Here is a 12,989-nt window from a genome sequence, read left to right as displayed (position 1 = left end):
CAATAAATATGCAAGAGTTTGGTTTTCTTTCAACCTTTGTAGGTTTAAAAGGAAATACATCCTCATCAAAGACTACATGGCGGGATATGTAAACTCTCCTTGATTTGGGTTCTAAGCATCTGTAACCTTTATGAATAGGGCTGTATCTGATAAACACACATGGATACGTCTTTTTCATAACTTTAGAGCCAGGTTGATGCCTTAGCGAAGGGAAGCAGAGACACCCAAAAACCCGTAAACCATGGTAATCTGGATGATGATTGTATAGTCGGAAAAAAGAAGTGTCATCCTTGATAGCAGAAGAAGGAAGCCGATTAATGAAAAATACAAAAGTGAGGAAGGCTTCAACCCATAACGATAACGGGATATTTGCATGAAACATCATGGTGAGTGCGGTTTCTACTATGTGTCGATGTTTTCTTTCGGCTACTCCATTCTGTTGCGGTGTTCCTGGACATGAAACATGGAGCTCAATGCCACTATTCTGAATATGATCAAGAAATTGGTTAGATCCAAACTCACCACCACCACCACCGTCACATTGAAATATCTTTATTTTTCGATCAAATTGATTTTCAACTAATTTTTGAAATTTAATAAATTGATCGATAAAATCAAATTTTCTTTTTAACGGATACAGCCACGTAAATCTACTAAAATCATCAATGAAAACTGCATAGTAGCGAAAATTTTGTTTGGAGGCAATAGGGGATGGTCCCCAAAGATCACAGTGTATCTTTTCAAGAATAAATTTTGAAGCTTTATTATTTCTTTTAAATGGAAGTTTGCAACTTTTTCCTTCTTGACAACTAATACAGACATTGGTTTTAATCCAACTTGAAAAACCAATAACATTTTTCTCCTTTAGCAGAGATAATAACTTTGTATTAGGATGTCCGAGTCGTTGATACCAAATCGACGATGAAGTATTGTTGCTCCTTATTGCACTCAAAGCTTCATGAAAAACACCATCAAGAGCGTATAATTGTGTCACGACCCAAAACTATTGAGCCGCAACCGGCGCTAGGGAACGGGAGTGTTAGCTCCGGAACCCGTAGCAAGCCTAAATCACAATTAATTTTTTGCAAATAATAAATGAATACATTAAACATTAACCAACGGAAGCGACACATTTATATATATCACATAATCAAACATATACACTAACTGTTTCAAAACCTCGCGGGCTCTAGTTACCGTACTATGTACGAACTGGCCTCGCGGTACTATATACATCAGTTAGTGTCTCGAAGCATCTCACCGGCATCTGGGCCGTGGATCATATACTAAGCACGTAGCCTATCAAAAAGCATTTAAACAATGACAACAGTTAATATATACAATCAAAAATGAACTGCTATCTAGGCTACTATTCTATTGACGCAGGACTACTACTGCAGCATTCACAGAAGTCATAAACTAACATATACAGATGACTTCTGCACTTCAAAATTGGCTTCTAGCTAGGTCCACAAACTAAGCACCTGTAAGACATCAAAGGTGAGGGGTCAGTATTTGGGGAAATACTGAGTGAGTTTGCATTTACTAACGGTATTATTATAGAAATATAGCATCGCATTTTAAATCAACATTAATACAAAAATACATATGAACAAGTACTCGATCCTTTCGAAACTAAAATCCTGAAACATAACGTAACTCACTATTATTCAAATCATACTGATTCCAATAGTCTGACCCGGGAGCGTTCACGTTCAACCACGTCAGTCAGAACATATCTCTTAATCCCAAAGTGGCACTAGATACGGGGCTCAGGTTACTCTAACCGAGTTCACTCTCGTGGGGCTCAGGTTATTTTAACCGAGTTCACTCTCGTATCAAATTCATATTTTAACTTTCATAATCATATCATCCATGCATATCAGATCGTACCTCATAGTCAGACACGCTAGACTGACACATTACTGGTGATCACACAGCCTATTGACACCCAATAGGTAGCTAGTTTCGTTGGATCGTATACTAGGTCCTTGTACGTAAAAACTCATTCAAAACATATAACATATCAATAATTCAAATATATATAGTGCGATGCATATCAACAACATATAGATAATAATACCAAAATTGTATCAATTGATAATACACGAAAGTAAAATGCAACTCACAGTGACCGCAATCCAAGAAATGATATGATCGATCTGATAGTACGCTCTCGCTAATCCGCTTCTATTGACTCCACTACTCGCTGACACGTCTGATAAATTGTAAATGATTAGACGTGTACCTTATACTTTAATACATTTAATACTTTTAAGTTCTAGGGTTTAGTTCTATTTTTAGCGTTATTTATGATCTCATTATTTCTTAATCAAAACTACGATATCTTGAACTCTGTTTCTCATGTTCGAGAAACGCATAATATCCTTAACATTTTTCGTTATCATAGCTCACGTAAAACGTCGAGCTGAAACTTCACTTTTTAATTTATCGGGGTCCTTAATCGTTTTTAGGGTTTAGTATTCAAAAATGTTGAAATCCCACTCAATTAGGGCTAAAAGCCCAATTAGGTCCCTGCGGACCCACTGTGTGCGCTCGCACACTTCATTGTGCGTCCGCACACTAGGTAGTGTGCGTTCGCACACCACAAGTGTGCGTTCGCACACTTGTTCAAGTGTGCGTCCGCACACTTCGGTGTGCGATCGCACACCGAGTGCAGCTCACGCACAGCCCCCGGAAACGTCGTTTCCGGGCTTCCCGTCGTGCTATCACTTGCCATACACACCAAACACTTCGTTTCCGACAAAACCCGTATTTTAGTTTTTCCAAAAACGCTAAAACCGAGCCTAAATCGATAATTCCAAATTCTAAACTAAAACAGCCTATAAACTTGCTTTTAGCACCAAAAATCCGAAAATTTACCTTGAAATAAAGCTCAAGATCAGTAGAGGATTGAATTCCGGAGAGATGGCCGCGAAAATCGCTTGAATCGGACGTCGAATGGCGAAACGGCGGCGAAACGATGTAATCGGCGATAACCTTTCCCTTTCTCTCGATCCTTCCTCTGCTTCTTCATTTCATATTTCCTTTCTTTATATTTCTTGGCTAAAGTGCCACTTTAATCCTTGTTCTTTTTGTTTCTTATCATTTATCCTTTAAACTTTTCTATCGTACAATTTAGTCCATAGCTAAATCGTTAAACTCTTCTATTACGATTTATACGTATTATTTATATCCGATAAATAATACGAAACTCGATATTAACACTTTCCCGTCAAGCTCCAATATTTCTATTTTCGATACAAAGTGGCTAAATTACCAGTTTGGTTCCTATACTTTATTTTAGACTTTTCTTAACATTTATTTCCTGAAACCGACCTACCTGAAATTTATTTATCTTAATTTATCAAAATCTTTCCGATTTCGCCACTCTAGCTAATCTAAACTGAACACGTGGTCCAATTAGATAATTATACATTTTGGGGTATTACAAATTGCCCCTTCTTATGACCTTTCGCGATTATCCTCTTGTTTGGATCCTTAACAACAAAATCAGATGAGGTAAATTCAAAAGTACATGAATTATCAGCTGTAAATTTACCAATTGAAATTAAGTTTTTGGTTAAATCTGGAACCACAAGGACATTTTTCAGTTTAATATTTCCTTCTTTAGTGGATATACGAGTATCACCAACATGTGATATATGCAAACCATTTCCATCCCCAACATATATCATGCCATTCCCTTCATAGCTCTTTGGAGAAGATAACATACCTGGATCATTTATCATGTGGGTGGTAGCACCTGAATCCACATACAAGGATGGATCATGATCGTTGCCCAATGTAAAAGCAGCAAGTGCTTGAGGAAATTCTTTGGATTGATACGAGTAATCGAACATGTACCAACAATCAAGAGCAAGATGGTTAGTTTTACCACATATTTGGCATGGATGCTTGTTGTTGTCGTTCTGTTGTTGTGGTTGTTCTCGGACGTTTCCGTCTTGCCTCTGTTTGTAGCCTGAATTGTTGCTGAACTGGTTTCGATTTTGATTTGGTTTGGCTGCTGCAGATTGTGCTCCATTGTAGCGACCAGCTGGAGTGAAAACCTCTTCCGCGAGAATTGAATCTGCCACCTCCTCTTCCACCGCGTCCACGGCCTCCTCTGTGGCTGAAGAAGGCTTGAGCGTGCTCTGTGTACCTTTTCTCATCTTCTCGATTTGACACTAAAGTTTTGATCATGTCCTTGAAGAGCCAATACAAATTGTTGAAAGGATGGCATTGGAGGTTTGCTTAGCATTGCAGTTCAGAAATCCATGTATTGGTTTCCAAGGCCACTTGCAAATTGGAGGGCTTTGTCAATGTCAGCAGCAGGTTTCTGAATTGCAGCAAGGTTGTCACAAATGTTTTTGAACTCTTTGAGATATTGGTCAATTGAACGGGTTGCATTCTTGATTCCCATCAAGAGACGCTTCAAGTTGCTTTCTTTTTCTATTGTAATGGGGAGTAGGAGCTGCTCAAGGGTCGTCCATACACCAAAGGCTGTCCTTGCTTCGTTGACAAGACTCAGAACATCTTCATTCATGGTTCCTAGCAGCCATGAAGTAAGGAGTCCATCATAGGTGTTGGCTCTAATACCATGTGAATTTTTCTAAAATAAGCAAAAATGATGAATGAAGGCTCTGCTCATTTCATTGCATTCTCAAAGTACGTATATATACACAAGATACATCCATGGTTAATGGAATTTACAAGGAAAATATCAAATACTTATATTCTATATTAAGTAATGATTGTAGAGAATCTTGCAATCATTCCTTAACTGTAATGATTGCAGCATGATTAGTAGGATCACTATCTTCTTGATTTGTTGAGTCAAAATGAGCCGTTGTTGTTTCCTTAACACCTTTATCCCTGAAAATCAACCTGATGTGAACCTTATGTGAACATGATGTGAATTTATATCAACTGAACTATTTAAATTCAGTTTTTAATAAAATTTATCTTATGTACAATTTTAACTGACATTTTATAATGGGAGAATTTTTAGATTGTGTGTAATATAAAAATTAAATATCTCTTTTAAGTGAAATGTGTTTGAACTAAATTTTTAATAAACGTATTATAAAATTAAAGTAAATCTACTCAATTAGTAAAAAAATGGAAATGCAAATACGAAAAATACCAAAATACTTTCATAACTATTTCAAAAATATGAAAATAAAACTAGTAAAACGTATAATTAAATTATCACAATCACATGGCTTTTAATTTTTTTTAAATTTGTATTCATACAAGTTGATTAAAAAGAATCTAAAACAATCAAATTCTTTAAAAATCAAGAAATCAAAACTATGTCCCACACCCAATTACTACATTAGCAACAATTTGCTAACAAATGTTAAATTCCGTTCTCAATAAGACCTTGCTTTCTTAGCTTTGAAGCTCACTGCACCGATTAAGGTAAAAAAAGGCTCGCCGAGAAAGTCACGCGCCATCTTCAAGTCATTAGCATGTTAGCCATCGACAAGACGCTGTGAAACTCCAGCTTGATAATCAATTGGGAAAATATGTTTTCAGTTCCAAAATTATCGAACACCGTCATTTTTTCTGCTATTGCGTTTGTGTAAGAGAGAAAGGCAGAACAAAGAGCGACAAATTGTGCGTGTCGAACCTCCGCCAGACATTTAAACCATCGCTTTGAATCTGAATATCTTAACGGCCGGACCTTCACTTGACCATCGCTGGACGCCGCTGGATCTCCATGGAAATTTTGCCGGACGCCACTGGACCTCCATGTAATTATGCCCAAGACAATTGCAGCATTTAAGATTAACAGACCCAATTTCTTCTTCTCTGGCAATGTTGGAGAAGGGGGCATAATGTCCAATTTTATTATAAAAACAACCAATTTGCGAAAAGTTTTTTTTAATGAGGGATTACGGTCAATATAAAATTCTTGAGGTAAAAACAGTAGAAAAGACCTCTTTTAGGGAATTTATTTAAATTATCCAATTTTTGTCTTCGTTACTGTAGCTTTTGGTTGGAAATAGAAAGATGTATTGGTATTTCCCCCCTTTTAACCACAAGGCTCTTGAATTACACCAAAATTTAAAAAACTGAATCAAGATATCATTTTTTTAGTGATAGAACTATTTGCTATCAGGAAAATGCATTCATTAACTTCTAATTCATTAAGGGCCAATTTTATGAACCCAAAAAGCGAATAACACCCTACCACTACATATATTTTTCCGTCCAATTTGAAAATTTTCTTAAATATATGTTATGTCTTCTTACATGTAATTTGCAGAGCATATTAACTATTAATTCCATTGACTTTAGAGTTTATTAAGTGTATTCGAGTCCTTTTCAAGGCCATCATCAGCTTATAAAATTTGATTCCATTTACATCAAACATTTCTCAGGTCAAATTTATCATCACTGAATTTGAAATCATCAAACTTTAATTTTATTTCAAAAAAAAAAAATCGATCTAATTTTGATGATGTGGCCATTTGAAAAAGAATATTTAAATAGTTTATTTCACTTTGATAATTCGATTATATGCTATGGCCTATGAGCTATTTTTTTTTATAAATAATAATTATATTAAAAGCAACAAGAAGTGACAAAATGAAAATCTCTACACTTTCGCACAAATGGCACACTCAAGATGGCACACTAAAGACTACAGAATATAAATTTGGCAAAACAGAAACAAGTCACTGACTAGAATACAATGTAAGCTTGTATTTATTTTTCAATAAATATATAATTTGATAATATTTGTCAACATGACTTATATTTTTAAATTTTAAAATATTTTAAAAAAAGATACCGAATTTTAATTAATTTTTGTATGGTCATCAAAATTTATTTTTTCATTCAAAACGACATTTCCAATCTAATTTTGATGATGTGACAATTCGAATTAGAATAATTAGATAGTATTTTTTACGTTAATAATTCACTTATACGTCATGTAAGTTGATTTTAAATAAAATATACAATTTGATAATGTTTGTCAATGTGAAAATATTTTTAAAGTAGATGGCCACATAAGTAAAATAAGATCGGAAAAACCTTAAAGAAATAAAAATTAAAGTTTGGTGACCTTAAAGAAACAAATTAAAATTCAGTTTCCTTTTAAAATAACTTGAAAGTTTAGGTACCTAAAAAGTATTTGACCAGATATATCTCTCTATATATACACATTACTTACCAATTCGAAAAACCAAAACAAAAACTTGAGAACAAATTATGGCAAATTACCGAGTTTTGGTAGTTTTAGTGCTTATATCAGTTCTATTAGATGCAGCTCTGGCTCAAACAAAACCTGGTTGCCCTAATCATTGTGGGGACGTCACTATTCCATACCCATTCGGTGTTGGAGAAGGGTGTTACCTTGATCAAAGCTTCCAAATAAGCTGCAACTCCTCCTCCAACAAACCCTACTTACATCAACATACCAATGCGACTGTTCTTGATATTTCAGTCGAAAGCGGAGAGCTTAGGGTTTTATCACAAATGGTGTCCGAATGTTACGACGATTCGTATCAGACCAATTGGATTCTGCTTAATTTCTCTCCTTTCACAGTTTCTAGCACCAGAAATAAAATGGTCGCCGTAGGATGTGATACTGTTGCTGCTGTCAGCGGATTGGAGTTTTATAACGTCACCGGTTGTTTTTCTCTGTGTTCTAATCTGAGTGATGTTAATAGTTCTTGCATTGGTAAAGGTTGCTGTGAAACAACCATATCTCAAGGTAATATTGACTTTCAATTAGTTTTGCATACCATATTTTAATTAGTTTGATCGGGTTTTTTTTATACTGTTTACATTTTGAAAATCGGATTTTGATAAATTTAGTTGTTTGGTGATCTCTCTAATTTTTAGTTTTTTTTATATTCTTATTCAGGTATCAATATAGATTAAATTGTTTTAAAAATTTATTTTTATTTACTATATATATACTCCCTTCGTTTCGTTTAAAAAAGGACATATCTCAATTTCTTTTGTCCCATATAAGAAGGCTAAATTATGATTTTTGTATCATTTTATAAGAATTTTTTTTAATAGGTATAATTCATTGATGAAGAGTAACTTACAAATGGAAAGTCATAACAAGAGTAATATATGATCTTTTAAAGTTTGATGTAAAATACAAACAAACAATCCAAGATACAAACAAAAAAATAAATTGAAATAAAACAAATCTAGACATCGATTCCGCATAAGAGGACCGAAGGAGAATTTGAAAGCAGAGCGGGTATTTCGATTTGTCCTTCCGATTTAACTGGCGAACCGCTCGATCCGTTGAAGTCTAGTATTTCCTTCCTCATTTTCAATGAGATTCTAAGAAGTTAGAATAATAACCTTCCAAAAAATTTAAATCTACAGAAAATTGACTATAAAACTTGAACGACCCCTAAAAATTCTTGAGAGATCTAAGAAAACAAACCACAAAAAACATAAAATCATAAATTCTCATTCAAGAAAAAACATTAAGATCCATTTCGGATAAACTATCAAAAAGGAGGCGATTTCCGATTGAAATCGGATAATCACCTTCTCACACCCGTCAAAAGATGAAGTAGTGAAGAAGTTTCTTCAAGAGAAGTGAGAGTAAAGTTTTTAGATATAGAAGAATTATAAAGAATATTCTCTTATATCTTTATTTTCTCAACCTATAATTAAAACTAATAGTCACACACACAAATTATAAAATAATAATTAATAGGGATAAAATAAAAAATTAAGAATAATTATTGTCTTTTTAATCTATGTGAAAAAAAATATGTCATTTTTTAAATGGAACAGAGGGAGTATATGTATTAAGTTTTGTTTTCTTTTATTTAACAGTAAAAATAATGTGATCCACACATGCCCTCAACTATGTAAAATACATGTAAGCTCTTTTAAAAATAAAATAAAAGGATATTTGTAAGAAAATCATTTTCATATGAAGACATAAAAAAAATCTTAGACATCAAATTGGTATGGTTTTTTGAAATAAAATGTAAATAAATGAATTATTATATCATTGCGTGCTGAACTTTCTAAAAAGAGCATTTAAGAGACTCATTTAATGATAATAAATTTGTAATAAGTCATGAGTCTTCTTAGGGTTTAAAAGAGTTTGTCTCCCACTGTAAACATTTAGAAATAGGTAAAATGTACATGTTTACTAAACATACACAACTGTTAAAGTATGCAATACACACTCATTTAAGTACATAGCTATATATAAACAGAAAAATTCTTGTCATTTATGTTAATCTTAATGTTGGTTGTGGGGGAAAAACTGTGAACAGGAAATACAGAAATTGCTATCGTGACCAATAGTTATCAAAACTACACAAACGTATCGACATTCAGTCCATGCAGTTACGCATTCGTGGTTGAGCAGGGAAACTACACTTTCTCTTTTACCGATTTGTTGAATTTGAAAAATGGAAAAGAATTTCCGGTGATTCTCGATTGGGGGGTTGGAAATATAACGTGTGAAAAAGCTCAAAGAAACAAAGAAAAGTATGCGTGTAAAGAGAACAGTGAGTGTTTTGATCCTGATAATGCTTATGGATATCGGTGCATCTGTTCTGTAGGTTATCAAGGGAATCCCTATCTACCACATGGTTGCCAAGGTACGCGAATTATATCTGAAAAGTTATATATATATATGCTATATATACAATAAATATTTTAATATTATTTTAGCTTTTTTGGGAACAAAAATATTTTAAAAAAATTAAATTTAACCATATTAATTGACCTTCGCAATCAAAAGAGGTAACAGATAAATAATAATAATAATAATAATAATAATAATAATAATAATAATTATAAATTTGATCAAACATCTCTAGAAAAATATATTTGATTTTTTTTAAAAAAAAATTATCCAAACTATTGGGTATTCCGTTGAAAATATTGGGTTTAGTTGGAATTGCTCAAAGAATTTTTTAATTATGAATAATCTGACATTTTCAACTCTAGAATTTAAAACATCATTATAATACAGAAATAGTTTTTTTTTTTTTTATAAATAAAAATATATTAAAAGTTACAAAGTGTGGTAGTAATACAAAAATAGTTTGAAGAAACTATTATCAATCACACACACCTGTGTGTAGTCAATCCAGATAGCATAGCTGACCTTTTGTTTTGTGTGGGTGCAACGTGTGTGATTAGTTGAAAGAAATATTCTAATTTAATAATCAATAAAGCTCAAACATAAAATAAAGGCCTAATGTCTTAAAAAACCCCGACCTTTTAGCCCCTTTTCAATCATACCCTGACGTTGAAAATTTGTCAATTTTACCCTATTTTGCATTTTTGTTTTTCAATTGTACCCTGAAAAATTAAATTAACGTCTTTTGCGTTTGGAAATTTGTTTAAAACATTCTTCATGTCTCGCATATATTGATTGTATATTTTTAAAATTTATTTAAATTTAGTTAAATTAATTAAAAATTTAAATTAGTGTTAATTTGATTATGGTTTTTAGTTAGTTTTTAAAAATAAAGGAATTATTTGTATTTTTTTGAATAAAAAAGAATTTAATTTCATGTTTAGACTTAATTAATTGAATGATTTCATTATTTAAGTAAAAAAAATTAACAAAAATTAAAAATTAGGGTACAATTGAAAACGGAAAATTCAAAAGTGGGTAAAATTGACAAATTTTCAACGTCGGGGTGGAATTGAAAAAAAGTTTAAAGGTGAGGGTTTTTTGAGTGATTAGGCCTTCTTAATTTAAACCGCTATAACCCTTCATAAACTGAAATAAAATATCAATTGTATATAAGAATTAATCATAGAATCACAATTTTTTAAAAATAAATTCTGAAAATAAGCATAATTTGAAAATATGATCAAAGTTGGGGATATAATAAAAAATCATATACCTAAAAAAATTAACATAATTAATTAAATCAATTATTTAATATATAATTATGATTCTATATATGAAATGTGGGTTGAGTACTAACTCAATTGCAGTTAGTGTATTAATATTCAAAATTAGAAATGAAAACTGGAATTCCAACCAAATTCCATTTTGGATACCAAAATTAATTAGCTATACTGTAATTACATAGCCTATAGACAATACTTATTTATTTTCAATGATATTCTGTTTGTAGGTGTAAGTATAGGCATCCTTATCCTTCTTTTGGCTGTATCTTGGCTATACTTTGTATTAAGAAAAAGGAGACTTCTTCACCTTAAAGAAAAATACTTTCAAGAAAATGGTGGTTATTTGTTCATGCAAAAGAATTCTGGTCAAAACTCTACCAAAGCAGCAAAAATATACACTGAAAATGATCTGAAAAAAGCAACAGATAACTTCCATGAAAGTCAAATTTTAGGTAAAGGTGGACAAGGCATAGTCTACAAAGGTACATTACCAGATAATCAAATAGTTGCTGTCAAGAAATCAAAAATTGGAGATGACACCCAAGTCGAAGGGTTCATTAATGAAGTTATGATTTTATCCCAAATCAATCATAGAAATATAGTCAAACTATTGGGTTGTTGCTTGGAGACTCAAGTCCCGTTGCTCGTTTATGAGTTCGTGACGAACGGAACCCTATTTGATCATATTCATAGTGATAATGGTACCAACGGGAGAATTTTAATTCCTTGGGAAACACGTTTAAGAATTGCAACTGAAGTCGCGGAAGCACTTTCTTACATGCATTCGGCTGCTTCTACTCCTATTATTCATCGCGATATTAAGTCTGCAAACATACTTTTAGACAAGAATTACACTGCAAAGGTATCTGATTTCGGAGCTTCGAAGTTGATTCCTTTAGACAAAAGTGAGTTGACAACACTAGTGCAAGGAACTTTTGGATATTTAGATCCTGAGTACTTTTATTCGAGCCAGTTGACCGAAAAGAGCGATGTTTATAGTTTTGGAGTTGTTCTTATAGAGCTATTAACAAGAAAGAAGCCGATATCTTTTACAAGAATAGAAGAAGAGAGGAATTTGGCAATGTATTTTGTTACTTCAATTCAAGAAAATCGATTGCTTCAAGTTGTCGATTATCTATTAATAAATGAGAAGAATAATGAGGACATAAAGAGAGTGGCAATGCTGGCAAAAAGGTGTGTAAGTGTAAGAGGAGATGAAAGGCCTAAAATGAAGGATGTGGCAATTGAATTAAGAGGATTATGTTCAACAGAAAATCATCCATGGGAGAAAAATGATTTATTATGTGAACAAGAAACTCAAGGCTTGCTTCCAAATTCATCTAAAAACGCTATTGATGCTATGAATGATAGTATAGTAAAATCTGTCATTTTCGAAATTGGAAGAGGCCGTTGATTGTCTTTTGACATCAATATGTTGTTTATCCTGGATAAATATTGTTGTTTAAAGTAATTAAGTTTTTATTTAAACTATCAATTTTTTTAGGGTTAATTACATATAAAATCACCACCTTTACACGAATTTTCAAAAATAACACGACCTTCAAAACCTGTCAATTCAGGGCATCACCTTTCATTTCTTTTCAAAAACAACATGGGCACGTTTTTTGATAAAATTTTGCTGACTTGGACACTCGATAAGAGTGCCACGTGTCACGCCACGTCAGCAAAAATGCCATTAAAAATGTGCCCGTGTTATTTTTGAAAAAAAATGAAAGGTGATGCCCTGATTTGCCACATTTTAAAGGTCGTGTTATTTTTGCAATTTCGTGTAAAGGTGATGATTTTATATGTAATTAACCCATTTTTTTATTATACATTTAGTTCAAATGAAATCTACAAAAATTATATGAAATTCATTAGGAAGCAAATATATGTGTATTTGATTTACACAGAATTTCATTTAGTATTTCTATTTTTTATTTTTGCATATAAATTAGTGACATTGATTGACGGAAATCGAATTACAGAATAAGTACTATAAATCGAGGGGTTAATTACATATAAAATCACCAACTTTAAACGAATTCTAAAAAATAACACGACCTTTAAAACGTGTCAATTGAGGGCATAACCTTTCGTTTCTTTTC

General features: G+C 32.5%; 1 protein-coding gene across 1 annotated transcript; it reads left to right on the top strand.

Moving 5' to 3' along the window:
* The first annotated feature begins 7,216 nt into the window (after positions 1 to 7,216).
* LOC126668617 (putative wall-associated receptor kinase-like 16) lies at positions 7,217 to 12,479 on the top strand. The gene is made up of 4 exons (XM_050361805.2): positions 7,217 to 7,729; positions 9,279 to 9,630; positions 10,209 to 10,215; positions 11,045 to 12,479. Exons 1-4 carry the CDS (start codon positions 7,225 to 7,227, stop codon positions 12,293 to 12,295), a joined length of 2,115 nt encoding a protein of 704 aa, XP_050217762.1. The 5' UTR covers positions 7,217 to 7,224; the 3' UTR covers positions 12,296 to 12,479.
* The last annotated feature ends 510 nt before the right edge of the window (positions 12,480 to 12,989 follow it).

The sequence above is a fragment of the Mercurialis annua genome, linkage group LG2 (genome assembly GCF_937616625.2).
Source record: "Mercurialis annua linkage group LG2, ddMerAnnu1.2, whole genome shotgun sequence".
Lineage (NCBI taxonomy): Eukaryota > Viridiplantae > Streptophyta > Magnoliopsida > Malpighiales > Euphorbiaceae > Mercurialis > Mercurialis annua.
Note: the sequence above shows the minus strand (reverse complement) of the source record. Positions and strands in the feature narration are given on the sequence as shown.

What these genes read in the sequence shown, in the direction of transcription:
- LOC126668617 (XM_050361805.2), top strand. Translation starts at nt 7,225, where the DNA reads ATGGCAAATTACCGAGTTTTGGTAGTTTTAGTGCTTATATCAGTTCTA. An exon ending in TGAAACAACCATATCTCAAG is followed by an intron (nt 7,730 to 9,278) that starts GTAATATTGACT and finishes AACTGTGAACAG; the next exon opens with GAAATACAGAAATTGCTATC.